General features: G+C 34.6%; 1 protein-coding gene across 3 annotated transcripts; it reads left to right on the top strand.

Moving 5' to 3' along the window:
* The first annotated feature begins 5,277 nt into the window (after positions 1-5,277).
* On the top strand, positions 5,278-12,328 carry LOC133298800 (putative disease resistance RPP13-like protein 1). 3 transcript variants are annotated; one of them, XM_061498155.1, is made up of 10 exons: positions 5,577-5,672; positions 5,750-9,091; positions 9,666-9,796; positions 9,874-9,983; positions 10,488-10,562; positions 10,676-10,722; positions 11,020-11,084; positions 11,178-11,314; positions 11,791-11,902; positions 11,988-12,328. In XM_061498155.1, the coding sequence occupies exons 1-2, from the start codon at positions 5,596-5,598 to the stop codon at positions 9,072-9,074; spliced, it is 3,402 nt and encodes a 1,133-aa protein (XP_061354139.1). In that variant the 5' UTR covers positions 5,577-5,595; the 3' UTR covers positions 9,075-9,091; positions 9,666-9,796; positions 9,874-9,983; positions 10,488-10,562; positions 10,676-10,722; positions 11,020-11,084; positions 11,178-11,314; positions 11,791-11,902; positions 11,988-12,328. The 3 variants fall into 3 exon arrangements, with proteins under 3 accessions (XP_061354137.1, XP_061354138.1, XP_061354139.1); XM_061498153.1 differs by having other exon boundaries at positions 5,278-9,091; XM_061498154.1 differs by having other exon boundaries at positions 5,278-9,091; positions 9,874-9,997.
* The last annotated feature ends 2,573 nt before the right edge of the window (positions 12,329-14,901 follow it).

Below are 14,901 nucleotides of genomic sequence, written 5' to 3'. Positions count from 1 at the left end.
ATAGTCTGTAAAATACTTGATAACAAATATCTTTTTCGATGCAGAAGTTGGATGCTCTCTGGTCATTTGTTTTTATAACATTTTAAATTTTTATAATTTGTTTTTACAATATTATAGTTGATATTTTTTATTTAAATAAAAAATTTAAATTCTTTTATATTGATTATACATATTTTTTTGTAAAATTAATTTTTATCTCTTAATTTATGATTTTTATATTACTTATACACATAAATTTAAATTGTTTACGTAATATTTTTTACAAAAATACTTGTAAGAATTTTTTTCCTCTTTGTGTATTATTTTTTAAGTTAAAATTTTAATTTATTTTCTTTTAAAGTATAAATAAGTCATTCTTATTTTTTGCAGTTAAATTTCAAATTTCAATTATTTTTTTTATCAATCGGCATATATTTTTATAGTTTTATATTATATTTAAATATATTATATATGTGTTTTTTTCGAAAGTGGATCCTCTCATATGAAAAAGTGGTCATGTTATTTGATCACAACCACTCATTGATGATGAGATAAGAGAGAAAAGTATATAACTTTTAAATGAGTGGTTGTGATCAAATAACATGACCACATGACCACTTTTTCACATGAGAAGATCCACTCCCTTTTTTTCACTATAAAAACATTAAATGCTGAACTCTTTTGCTACCCATCAAATTTAAATAGTTTTAATTTAAATATTAAATATTTTTCTACCCAATAGACATAATAATAACCAATTAAACACTATTAATAGACTTAATAATTTTCCTGATAGAAAGTAGTGAGAAACTTTAAAATAATCTGTAAAATATTTAATGACTTATATCTTTTTACTATGCAAGAGTTGGATTGTTACTGAATAGTGATTCATTTTTATAGTGAAAATTTTTTATAATTATTTTTTACAGAATGATAGATGTAATATTTTTATTTAAATAACTTTTTTGAATTTTTTTATTTTTCTTTTGGTATTCAATTATTTTTTATTAATTATACATATATTTTGACAAAATAATTTTATCTTTTAATTTATAATTTTTATATTGATTATACATATATATTTAAGACGGTTATTTTAAAAAAACTTGTACGATATATATGTATATATATATATATATATATATATATATATATAACTTCAGAAATTTCTTCGGGTCTTTTGATTTTTTGATAATTATGAGAAAAAGCATTCATTGTTTTTTAATATGAGGGTTAACAATTTCCATGTAGAAAATACTTCAGAAATTTCTTGGGGTCTTTTGATTTTTTTATAATTATGAAAAAAACATTCAATGTTTTTTAAAATGAAGGTTAAAAAATCTTATGTAGAAAATAATAGAAATTTAATACCGTAGTCTCCCACCATATATTATTTCCCGCAATAATTTAAATCATATTATGAGAATATCATAGACACTCATTTCAAATAAGTAGTTAGTATTGATATATATATATATATATATATATATATATATAGAGAGAGAGAGAGAGAGAGAGAGAGAGAGAGAGAGAGAGAGAGAGAGAGGGGTAAAGCAAAGATTGAAAATAATGTGTACCAAAATTAATAACTTTCATCGAAGTTGGATCGTTTTTCTGAAAGGAGTAAAGTGCAAGGATTGACTTCAAGTCATTATTAACTTTATTCAAACGTTCATCACTAATCAATTGTATTCATGAGGGATTTTATTATCATTAATCAATTTTATTTTCGATGCAGAAATTAATGGTGTTATTAATAGGCTTAACAATTACCAATGCAAAAAGTAGTGGGATATTAATGCAGCTGTTTGCCACTAAACAATATTAAACTCTTTTCCCACCTATATCATATTTAAAATTCGAATTTTGAAAAAGTAGTGAAATATTAATAGGATTGTAATTTTATATTTGTAATGAATGATGAACTATTTTTCCACACATCAAGATTAAATTTCAAAATTCAAATTTAAAAAGTGAAATATTTTGTAATGAATGCTGAACTCTTTTCCCACCTATCAAATGAAAAATTCAAATTTAAAATATTTCAAAAAGTGGAAAAAATTAAAGTGATTTGTAGTGTGAACACAAAGTGGATATTGAAGGACATAGCGACACGCCAACAAACTTGCCAAATAATGATTTTCCTTTGGTATTAGAGATAGATATGCATTTCTTATTTTTTTTATTTAAATTTCGAATTTAAATCATTTTTTAATCAACTATACATATTTTTTAAATTGTTTTTTTAAAAAAAATTAAATTTTTTTTTTAAATTGTTCACATGAAATTGCATTTCTCCTTCTTTTGACACAAAGAAAACGCAAACCATTTTAAATACAAAATTGCAGATTCTACTCTGATGTGTTTGGTTGTTTTATTTATGCCCACCAGCAACTCAATTATACAACATATACTCATGCGTCATGAATGACATAACACATTACACATAACACCAAATTAATGATAATAATATCCTCCATTTATCAACACGTCTAATGAAATTCATAACAGTTTTAAGGTGCAATGAGCAGACCTAATATTACAATGAGCAGACCTAATATCCTCCATTCAAAAGACTAATGAAATTCATAACAGTTTTAAGGTGCAATGAGCAGACCTAATATCCTCCATTCAAATAAACACTGAAGGTTTTAATTAGGGGAAAATAAGTGTTATGTAATAGGAAAACTTTTTAGTTTCCTACAGACACTTCGAAATTCGTGTTGTTATGTTTTATTTTATTTTGTTAAAAATTAATGGTGGGCTCCACTAATTTTTGTATTAATAACATGACCTTGCTAATTTTCTGTGACATGACATACTTAAAACCCTTTTAATTATGGGCAAAATAAGTCTTCTGATTCACGTTCTCCCGCTAACGAGAGATCGATGTGTGTGCCAATATTTCATTTCATTCTTTTTTTTTCTTTTAAATTAGTGGGACCCATTTAATTGTATCAGCAGCAAAAAAGTCTCTTCTTGTGCCGCTTGAGAAGATGCAATCCCTTTAATTATTTGGTTTCTTTTGCTGCAGAAACACTCACAAAGAAATTATTGGAAAATAAGACAACCTTATTCTGGATGCACATACAGATAGATATTTCATAGTTCATAAAGTAGGTTCCTAATCACCCCTTCTATTATAATCAGCCTCAGGTTCATGGTATTTGTACCTGTTCTTGATTGATTTAGAGCATGTTTGGATCCTCTTATTTTTAAGCTAGAAGCTACTTATAAGCTAAAGCTAAAAAAAAGAGCTTAAAAAAATAAGCTAAAAGCTGTTTAGAAATTACATAAAAGTTTTAGCTTAAAAATTACTTAAAAGCACATATTTCAAGAAAATTATCTTTCTCTCTATCTTTATCACTCTTCATTTAAAAAAAAGCACACAATTCAAGAAAAACAGATAAGAGCTTAAAAAAAAGCTCCTCCTAGGAGCTTTTAATTTTCAGCTTTTTTCTTCATTATAAAAAAAAGAGCTTTTCGTTATAAGAGCTTTTCCCAAAATCTGTTTGGCCTAGCTTATGCTTATAAGTAGCTTCTAGCTTAAAAATAAGAGGATCCAAACAGGCACTTAACCTTAGAGTCACCAATAGTACCCTCTTTCTTGGCTTCCCTGGCTTTCTCCTCTGCAACTCTCTGGAATTCTTCAGCTATGGAAGGTGCTCTCTCTGCCATCAAACTGCTACGGTTTCCATTGCTTGCTTCCCTACAAAACAATGTTCTCAAAAAGATGCCATAGCAATTTTGTCATCAGTAATGCGACAAAAAAAATCACAAACCCTATTGAATTGATGCAACCATAAATAAATTGAACCTTTCACATCACAGCGATAGATTCTCCCTTGAACGCTGAATACGTAAATAACAGTTCACATAACACAAACCTTCCGCCCTACAAAATGAAGAAATTAGAATCAGTATAAAAAAATGAAAATGAATTGCCAACGTTTGCTAAAAAAGAAACCAAAAATTAAACCAATAAAACAACACATTCAAAAGAAGTGGTTCATATTCTAAATTCACTTGTTCTTCAACATTGAAGAAGCTCCAAAAGATAACCCTCCAAAAAATACGTCATCAGAACCACGTTTGTTCATCAAGAAACCGAAAATAATACCAATAGAACAACCCAACACACACCAATACAGAAAAAAAAACCAGCCAACCCAAACAAAAAAAGAAACAACACTTCTCAATTTATACAAACACCCAATGCGTTATTTGAGAAGCTCCATTGAATGGAATAAATGTCTTTATTGAAAACAGCAAAATGAATAAGTCCAAGACAAAAGGTAATGAGATTTTGTTGTATTCAAAATCTGAACCATAATAAAAGGTGCACTCTTTTCACAAAAATGAATTAATAACAAATTTAATATTAAATAATTCGAAATTAATAACAATTTTAATTTTTATTTAATTAAAAATAATTCAAAAAGTTTCTAAAAGAAGAAAAAATTCAAAATGAAATAGTGTGAATACAAAGCTTAGATTGCGTAAGAAGAGGACACGTCAGCAAACTTGCCAACAAATAGTTTAACTTTAGAATATATATATATATATATATATATATATATATATATATATATATAGATTTTATTCTTTTGTACATTTTTCTTTACTAATGATATCATATTAATTGGTTGACCTAACAAATCAATTAAAGGAAGAGTTCATTAACTCACTTGGTTGATATCATAATTCGTGTGAAAATGTTGCTGTAATTCTAATCGGCATATTGATAATCGGTTGCTCTTGGCTCTCGGTTTCAAGAACATTATTCCAGTTGTTTGAGGTGATAACTTACCTTAAGTTGTTATGTTGTTGTTTTTTTCTTCTTTTGGTAAAATAAAAATAAAAATACACATGCCAATAAATATTGCTGATTTTTTTTTTTTTTTGTAAAATTGTGGAAACAGATTGACATGAAATGGTATTGGGATATGCTGCAGTATATTCTGATCTCATAGAATAACCACAATGGGGTGTGGTGGGTCATACAAAATACAAAAGTTGAAACTTTTGAAGAATTGTCTAATTTACGTCGCATCTTTCAAACAAGCATCTCAATTATTGGCTTCTTAACAGTGTCTGGGCCTAAATATATGGTGTTTGAAACTTTGCACGAGTCTAGTCTTAAATTTATGTGGGAGCGTTTTTAACGCAATACTTAAAAATGCATAATGCAGAGCTGGCATGCAATTCCACTTCCACCCTTGGCGAATATTTTAATGTATCTGGTTGACACAGTGACTGTGAGCATGTGAAGTCAATGACTACTGCTGAGAACCTCTGTATGCAACATACACTTTATACAGAACAGAGTTTACTGCAGAGCCTACAACCCAATTCCTTTCTTTTTCTCTCCTTCTGTCTGATCACCTATTCTTGATATTATGGCGGGTGCTCTGGTGGGTGGAGCTTTTCTCTCTGGTTTTATTAATGTTGTTTTCGACAGGATCTCTTCACCTGAGGTTGCTAACTTCATCCGAGGCAAGAAGCTTGACAGCAAGTTGCTTCAAAGATTGGAGACTACCCTTTATGCGGTTCAGGCTGTGCTTAATGATGCTGAGCATAAACAATTCTATGATCCCGCTGTGAAGAAGTGGCTCGATGATCTCAAAGATGCTGTTTATGTGGCAGATGATTTGCTGGACCAAGTTTCTACTGAAGCTGCCACTCAAAAGGAGGTGAGTAACTTTCTGTCTCGATTTCTCAATTTGCGAGATAGGAAGTTGGTTAATGAGATTGAAAACATCACTAGCAGGCTAGAAAATATCTTAAAATACAAAGATATTCTTGGTCTGAAAGATATTCCCGGAGAGAACTTGTCTTGGAGAACTCCATCAACATCTCTAGTAAAAGGGAATATATATGGAAGGGAAAACGACCAAGAAACCATGATCAAAATATTAAATGACAGTAGTGAAGAGAAAGTGTCTGTGATCCCTATTGTGGGCATGGGTGGGGTTGGAAAGACCACTTTAGCCCAATGGGTGTTCAGTGATGAGAATTTGATGAAGGGGTTTCATTTGAAAGCATGGGTTTGTGTGTCTGAAGAATCTGATATTCTTAATATTACAAAGACTATAATAGAGGAACTTACTCGTAGTCCTTGCAACATGAAGAATTTAAATTTACTTCAACTTGATCTGAAGGAAAAGTTGTCGGGAAAGAAATTCTTTATTGTTTTGGACGATGTTTGGAATATTGATCATCATGGTTGGAATAGTCTTAAAGCACCTTTTCAATGCGGAATTATGGGAAGTAAAATTCTTGTAACAACACGTAGTGCAAAGGTTGCTTCAACTGTCCAAACTTGTCCACCTTACCATCTGCACGAGTTGTCTGATGAGCATTGTTGGTCGGTGTTTGCAAAGAATGCACGTTTCCCAGAATCTAATGGTGACTCAACTCTTGAAAAAAATGGCAGAGAGATTGTTAAGAGGTGTAAGGGATTACCTTTAGCTGCAGAAACCCTTGGTGGTCTCTTGCAAACAAAACATGATGTCATCAATTGGAATTCTATATTGAAGAGTGAAATTTGGGAATTTTCCACAGATGATAGTAAAATTATTCCAGCATTGAGAATAAGCTATTACCATCTCCCTCCACATTTAAAGCGTTGTTTTGCTTATTGTTCATTGTATCCCAAGGATTATAGATTTCGTAAAGGTGAATTAATCTTATTATGGATGGCAGAAGATCTTTTACGGCCATCAAAGAAAGGGGAGATATTAGAAGAAGTTGGTTCTGAATGCTTCGATGATTTAGCTTCTAGATCATTTTTCAAACAGGTTGGAACTTCTAGCCAACGTTTTGTGATCCATGATCTCCTGCATGACTTGGCAATATCGGTTGCGGGAGACTTCTATATTATGTCAGAAGATCTTGGGAAAGAAGACAAGATTAAAATTCACACTCGTCATTTGTCATATGCAAGGTGGAGCCATCCGATCTCGAACAATTTTGTTGCCATTGATACATTAATATCTTTGAGGACTTTTCTGCCAATCAATTTCTCAACTCCTTCGTTCAGCTTGGAAAGCACAGCATTGATCATCCTATCGAAGTTAAAGTACTTAAGAGTTTTGTCATTTTCTGACTATGAGGAACTTGAAGCGTTGCCTGATTCAATAGGTGAATTGATCCATCTGCGTTACTTGGATCTCTCTTTCACAAGTATCAAAGCATTTCCAGAATCATTCAGTAATTTGTTCAATATGCAGACGTTGAAGCTGCGTGGTTGTCATCGTCTGACCATGCTACCAAGTGACATGCAGAATCTTGTGAACCTGCGACATCTTGATATTAGTGGAACTGTTTTAAAAGAGATGCCTCGGGGAATAAGCAAATTAAAACATTTGCAGCTTTTAAGTGACTTTGTTGTGGGCGTGCATGAAGAGAATGGGATAAAGGAATTGGGAGAACTTTCAAATCTTCATGGAGAACTATGTATTGGCCAATTGGAGAACGTTGCCAGTATTGGTGAAGCAAGGGAAGCAAGGATAATGGATAAGACCCACATTGAAAATTTGATCTTGGAGTGGTCTTCAGTAGGTGATATGGTTACAGCCTCGACGCACACCGAAAGAGAAATATTTGACAAGTTACAACCTCACAAAGGCTTGGAAGGGCTCAGCATCTATGGGTACAGGGGTACAAGATTTCCGGATTGGGTAGGGCATTCTTCCTACCACAACATGACTGATCTAAGTGTTGTTTCTTGTAGCAATTGTTGTATGCTCCCTTCACTTGGACAGCTACCTTGTCTAAAGTCCTTGAATATTGGAGATTTTAGTGGGCTGGAGACTATTGGTGCCGAGTTTTACAAGAGTGAGAGTGATCATTGTTCTTTGGAAACACCTTTTCCGTCACTGGAGTATTTGTCATTTTGTAGAATGTCATGTTGGGAGAAGTGGTGTTCCTCAGAACCAGATGCCTTTCATAAACTTGAGGAGCTTACAATAGAGGATTGTCCCAACTTAAGTGGAGACCTGCCTCATCACCTCCCTGCTTTGAAAACACTCGGGATTTATAGATGCGAGCAGCTTATTTCTTCTCTCCCAAGTGCTCCTGCAATTCAGAGAATAGAGATATCTAAAAGCAATAAAATAATGTTGCAAGTGTTACCGATATCACTGCAGTCTCTATCAATAGGAGGATCAAAGCCGGTGGTGGAGTCCATGTTTGAAGCTATCACCGTCACCCAACCAACTTGTCTTCATTCTTTGAGCATCTCAGATTGTTCCTCTGCGTTATCATTTCCTGGAGATTGTTTACCGGAATGTTTGAAAAACCTTGGATTACTGAACTGTGAAAAACTAGAATTTCCAAAGCAACACGAGTTGCTAGAATCACTGAGAATGGAAAACAGTTGCGATTCAGTCACATGCTTCCCATTGGAGACCTTTCCTAATCTCAAGCGTGTGGCAATTGAAAAGTGTGAAAATATGGAATCTCTTGCAGTGTCACAGTCACCGGTTAATGATGCTCTTCAAAGTCTCCACATCAGTGGATGTCCCAGCATGACTTATTTCAGTCTCTCCGATTGCAACAAGTTGAAGTCATTGCCATGTCACATGAATACTCTTCTCCCAAAGTTAGAACAACTGAATATAAGAAGTTGCCCAGAAATTGATTCGTTTCCGGAAGGGGGTCTGCCGCCTAACTTGACAAGTCTTCATATCTCCAAATGCGAGAAACTATTGAGCTGCATATCGTCGATGGGCATGCATCAGGGTCTCACTTTTCTTTGGATTTCATCACGTGAGAGTGCCAAGTCATTCCCGAAGGAGGGTTCTCTGCCTCAGCTTCCCTCGCTTACCACTCTGACACTGTGGGATTTTGAGAATATGGAGACGTTGAACTGCAAGGAGCTTCTCCACCTCACCTCTCTCCAAACATTAGAAATTGGTCAGTGTCCCAAGCTGGAGAATATGGCGGGGGAAAGGCTGCCTCCCTCTCTCATAAAACTCGAAATCGAAGGATGTCCTTTGTTGGAAGAACGGTGCAATACAAAGCACCCGCTAATTTGGCCCAAAATTTCCCACATCCCCTGCATTCAAGTTAATTACAAATGGATTTCGTGACGTGTGATTCTCAACAGGTAATTGTGATGCACATGTCTTCCCGTGATGATGTCTCAATTTCATTCACCTCTTCGATATGCTTCATGTCGGTAGTTGCTTCACATTTCTAATGGATTTATCTTTTTGTTTTCTGTATCTATTTCATCAACAAATGCATTTGCAAACTTTAACAGAATGTGTTCATCCTGGATTAATAAAGCAAGACTGCATCAAGTTTTGTTGCTTCAACAAAATCTATTTTAATAAATTTTACATATGTGGTGCTAATAACATTTATAATTTATTAGTTTTTAATTAATGCACTTCTTCTACCAAAAAATAAAATAAAAATTAAAGCAATTACTTGCTTTAAATTAAATATAATGTTTACATTTTGCTGTCATATCTTTTATTGGGGGTTGAAAGATTCCTGGCCAAGGAATCAGCATCACAACTACTTGCTTTAAATTATATTTGATATATTGCTAATATTTTGTGAACATTATATTTGATTAGAGATGTTCTTTTCTTTACCATGTGCATGACTTTCTGGCTGTTGGAAAACCTCTCTTAAGGTGAACGCATTCAAGTTCTTGTCTTTGTCCAATGCAGTGTCTTTGCGGTGCTTTATGCTCACCAAAAAACACAGTGAATTTATGTTGACTGCGGAGTAAGATTATTTCAAGCCTGAACAGCTTCTGGAACCTGAAAGTGTACTACCTTTACCACTTTTGGATCAGAAGGTATTTCCTGTAATGTGTTGTCATTGCATATCATCGGATGTGTTTCTACTCCTTACATAGTTTTCTTCATGAAACAGGCTGTCAAAATAATTGTGCTGATTACCAGCTCAGATTATTATTATACCAAAGAAATGATGCAGCATTCATTTAATAGATTCCTTCCTTACCAATGATAGCAGCTGCCGAGGTCTGTTTTGCATTGTAAGCTCTGGTACATTATTTCTGCAGTATTTTCTAGTGTTGCAGAAAATTACAAAAGTTTCCTCTTGTCTTTGGTGGAATGAGAAATACTCCATATCCTATCAAGCTCTGTACCCAAATTAATAAAAAAAATATTAATCAAGCTCTTAGTCCTACATCTGCTTGTTAACTTGAAGACCAAATGGCATTTATAACTTAGCAATTCTTTATGTCGAACAGTATGTACTGCATACTGCAAATTTGGTGTTTCAACTCGTTCCCAATCTTGAAATTTGCTTATGCTTTATTCAATATCAAATACTGGTGTTTGAACAGAATATGTCCTTCCATGTGTTCAATACGGCTGAAGTCCATCAAAGTTTTGTATCTTTCAAACAAATACTATTTTGTGGACTATTTTTATTTTCTTTTGGGAAAAAATTGTTGATTTAGTATGGGTTTTGACTCTTTTGTTGCATGTTTATTTCTTTGTTTTTGTGTTTGCGTGTAGGGATATCAAAGTGGCTGAATTGCTTGTCGATTTTGCTGGACATGACATGCTTGCTAGCTTTGGTGTGCAAATCATGTAAGCTCTTAAACTTCATGTCCAGTCTAATAGAGAGTTTTATTATTCACACTCCATAAAGAAGTCGGTGATTTCACTAAATTTATTATTCGAATTTTATATTTTTCTTTCAGTGTTGAAAGATTTGTGGAGAAGCAATCACTGTCAGAAGAAGTACAAGGTTACAAAATAAAAAGCTCAAATTATTGTTCTGTGAATTCCTTTCTATTTTTTGAAATATGCAATTATTTGCAACTCCTTAGACAAAATTTAATTGTGCATGTGTATAGAAAGTTCTTTCAAAATAATTGATTATTCATTTCATTTTATTTAGCTAAAAGTGATTCAATTTCTCTAGTTAGAAAACTTTTATGGCTCGAGGATGAGATAAGGTGTTCCTTGCAAACTTAATTCGGATATTTGTGGCCATAATAGTATTGTTGGATTTGATATTAGTGTTGTCTGTCTTTATATTCAGCTATAGTAAATTGGGATTTCTCTGTTCAACAACTAGCTGGATTTGTAACTGAACTCTACACGGAGGTAACTTCAACCTGGATCGATACAGAGGCATATTTTTTATTCTACATTAGTCTGATGTCTCATAGCATTTCTTGTGGATACCATTTCAAACAGGTTTTCCATTGGAGCTGAAGAGATAACAACTGCAGTCAAGAATTTGCTATTGATATATGCAGTTTGGGTTACACAGTCATTAAAATGTGCGGCTCTTGATAACAACTCCATTTTCTCTTTTGTGGGCTCGTGAACAAGTAAGTACCTGCAGAAAATTTTGTTGAGTCTTTTTAAATTTTGTCCTCTAGATCACTTGTGCCTTGAAATAGATGATGTGTTTGGTATTGGGCCACATTTTTTATTATAATAGTATTATTGGTAAATTAATTTTCTTTTTGGCTGATTTTTGACACATTGAAGATGAGATAGTAAAGTTCGGTTATGTGGGGTATTCTAGCATCCACTTTGGAGCTAGAAATGAAGGCAACAATGCTGAATATGTGTGTTTCGTCAATTTATTAAATGGCAAAATGATTTCTGCAGCTGCTGTACCTACAGCAAGCAAGGATCCGCGTCCGAATCCTAGGATATGGCAACGGATCCTGAAAAAAACTCAGGATCCGTTGCCGTATCCTAAGATCCGGACACGGATCTTGCTTGCTGTAGGTACAGCAGCTGCAGAAATGTTAAGCGCTTATTAAATTGCTCATATCCTCATGTATTTATTTTGCAGGCTGTGGTCGTTTTATAAATTTCGTCAAATGACACTTCAATACCTGATTGTCTCCCGGAGGATCTCGAGATGCCATCTGACAAAATTTACATTTGATCTTCTTTTCTTTATAGTGAGTATTATTTTAATGGTATTTTTTTTTAACTAATCAGACTTACTATGAATATAACTAATGGTGTTTATCCTGTTGTATGCAGTTTGTACATATGGGTAAAAGCATTGAACTCTACGGTCATTGCAAAGATTGCTTAATATTTTGAGGTGGAGATTTCCAAGGAAGAGATCTTATTGCAGAATATTCATCTTTTGGGACGGAAGAGGATAGTTACAACTTACAACTTACTGGTATATGACGAGGAAGTGTTGTAAATAATATTGATTTAGTTATTATTTAGTTTTTATTTAGTCATTTATTGTTGTATTGGGCCAAGCCCTTTGTTGTATTGGGTCAAGCCCATTAGGTTAAAAGTAGGTCAAATATTCTCTATAAATAGAGAACCCTTTGTACAGATTATTTACAATTCTATAATATATTAGAATACCCTTTTTCAAGTTGGTATTAGAGCTCTCGATCTGAGGGCTTTGCTTCCGCACATATTATCTTCTTTTTTAACAAAACCCTAATTTCTTTGCCTCTTGCCGCCATTAGCCGCCACCGGAAAAATTTTCCGGGGACCTTTTGGACCAAGGGGACCATTGTTGACCTTATTTTTCCTCCGATCTATCATTCTACGCAGTGTTCCTCCGCCACAAACGACCGAAACACCTCCGATCGCCTCCAATCAGATCTGTCTTCACCGTTTGGACCACTTTCCGGCGACTTTTCAACCGCGACCACCCACAGACAGGTGTGCGCTCACCGGACGACCACACCAGAAAAATCTCAGCCGGCGAAGCCCATCCACGCGCTCTCACGCGCCGCCCTTTTCCCGGCGAGTGAATCCCACCCGCAGCTCCTTTCTCCGACGCGTGGAGGCGCGTGCGGCCGTGTTTTTGGACCGGACCACCACCATTCTTCTCGTCTTCTTGTCTTCTGTCTGGATCTATAATTATTTTTCTGATCAGAGGTCATTTGATATTCTGTTTGGTTGATTTTATCGCTGGTTGTTAACTTTTTTTGTTAAAGAATGGCTGAGCATGATAGTTCTTCGATCTTATCTGGTAAGAGCACACGTTCTATATCTCTTCTTGCTTCTTGCACTGATTTTAAAACCTCATGGATTTTGGATTCTGGTGCAACTGATCATATGGCTTGTCGTACTGAGTTATTTTGTTCTTATCATCCTACTGTTGGTAGTCATACTATATCCGTAGCTGATGGATCCCATAAATCAGTTATTAGTTCTGGTAACATTCAAATTCAACCTTCCTTGTTTCTTAAAAATGTTCTTTATGCTCCTCAGCTTTCTACTAATCTTATCTCCACTCAAAAACTTACAACTGATTTGAATTGTTCTATCACATTTTTTCCTTCTCATTGTCTTATTTAGGATCTTACCACGAAGAAGACAATTGGAGTTGCTAATGAACAGGATGGGTTGTATCATCTCCTTCCAGACCATGCTAGCAAAAATCAGTTATTAATGACACGTCATCCTTCTACTGCAGAGTCTATGATTTGGCTCCATCACAAGCGTCTCGGGCATCCACCATTTAGTCTTTTGAAGTCTATGTTCCTCTCTCTGTTTCTCAATAAGTCGGTTGAGACCTTTCATTGTGATGTTTGTGAATTTGCAAAACACCATCGAGTGTCATTTCCTTCTAGCACTATTAAAAGCAGAGAACCTTTTTCTCTTATCCATTCTGATGTTTGGGGCCCTTCTAAAGTGCACAGTGTTTCAGGTGCTAGGTGGTTTGTTTCTTTTATTGACGATTGTACTCGGATAACATGTATATACTTGATGAAAGACAAGTCTGAAGTACCAGAGATATTTATTCGGTTTCATCACATGGTTGAGACTCAATTTGGTAAGGGTATTAAAAGACTCAGATCTGATAATGGTACTGAGTACGTCAATCAACGCCTGTCACAATTCATTTCAGACAGAGGTATGATTCATGAGCTCACATGTGTTGATACCCCTCAACAAAACGGGGTTGCTGAAAGGAAAAATCGTCACCTTCTTGAAGTTGCTAGAGCACTACTTTTTCAGACATATGTTCCTAGTTCTTATTGGGGAGAAGCAGTATTAGCTGCAACTTTTTTGATCAACCGTTTACCTTCACGGGTCCTTAACAATATCAGTCCTATTCATTCCATGACTTCCTTCTTTCCTTCTGTTCCCATATTGCAGAGCCTTCCACCAAGAGTGTTTGGATGTGTTGCCTTTGTCCATGTTCATAAACAACATCGGAGTAAGTTGGATCCTAGGGCTCTTAAGTGTGTCTTCCTTGGTTATAACCCTTATAAAAAAGGGTACAAGTGTTATCATCCACCAAGTCGGAAATTTTTTGTTTCTATGGATGTCACCTTTCAAGAATCTGAATCTTATTTCCTGGGTCCTCATCGTCAGGGGGAGAATAGTTCTTCAGAAGACTCGTCCCCTTCCTTCTTTGAGTCTGGATCAATCTTCTCTCTTCCTAGTGTGTCTGCTCCTGGTGTGTCAGAACCTTCAAATACACCTGAGATACAACCCATACTGTCTCACCAGCAACCTCAATCGTCTGAACCACTGGTAAGTCCTGAATCTCCTATTTCTTCTGAATCTCCTGTTTCTGATTCTAATATTATTTCCTCTCATGATTTGTCTATTTCTTCTGATATCTCTAATGACTTACCCATTGCTTCTACTTCTGATGACTTACCTATTGCTCTTAGAAAAGGAAAAAGATCTTGTCACAAGAAAACTTGTTCCTCCTGTCCCTCTTGTACTCAATACCCTATCTCCCACTTTGTTTCCTCTGCTAATCTTTCTGTGCAGCACAAAAGCTTTGTTTCAGCACTAGATTCTATTGCAATCCCAAAATCAGTACATGAAGCCTTGAAAGATAGGAATTGGGCTCAAGCCATGCAAGAGGAGATGAATGCTTTGGAGAAAAATAAAACATGGGAGGTTATTGATAGACCCAACGGAAAGAAAGCAGTAGGGTGCAGATGGGTTTATACCCTGA

The sequence above is a fragment of the Gastrolobium bilobum genome, unplaced genomic scaffold (assembly GCF_033153095.1).
Source record: "Gastrolobium bilobum isolate Gb01-03AN ecotype WA unplaced genomic scaffold, APGP_CSIRO_Gbil_v1 utg73159, whole genome shotgun sequence".
Lineage (NCBI taxonomy): Eukaryota > Viridiplantae > Streptophyta > Magnoliopsida > Fabales > Fabaceae > Gastrolobium > Gastrolobium bilobum.
The sequence above is the reverse complement of the archived record's forward strand: the minus strand, read 5'-3'. Positions and strand labels throughout refer to the sequence as shown.

Bases quoted from the DNA above. Each gene is read 5' to 3' on its own strand.
- LOC133298800 (XM_061498153.1), top strand. From the start codon at position 5,379: ATGGCGGGTGCTCTGGTGGGTGGAGCTTTTCTCTCTGGTTTTATTAAT.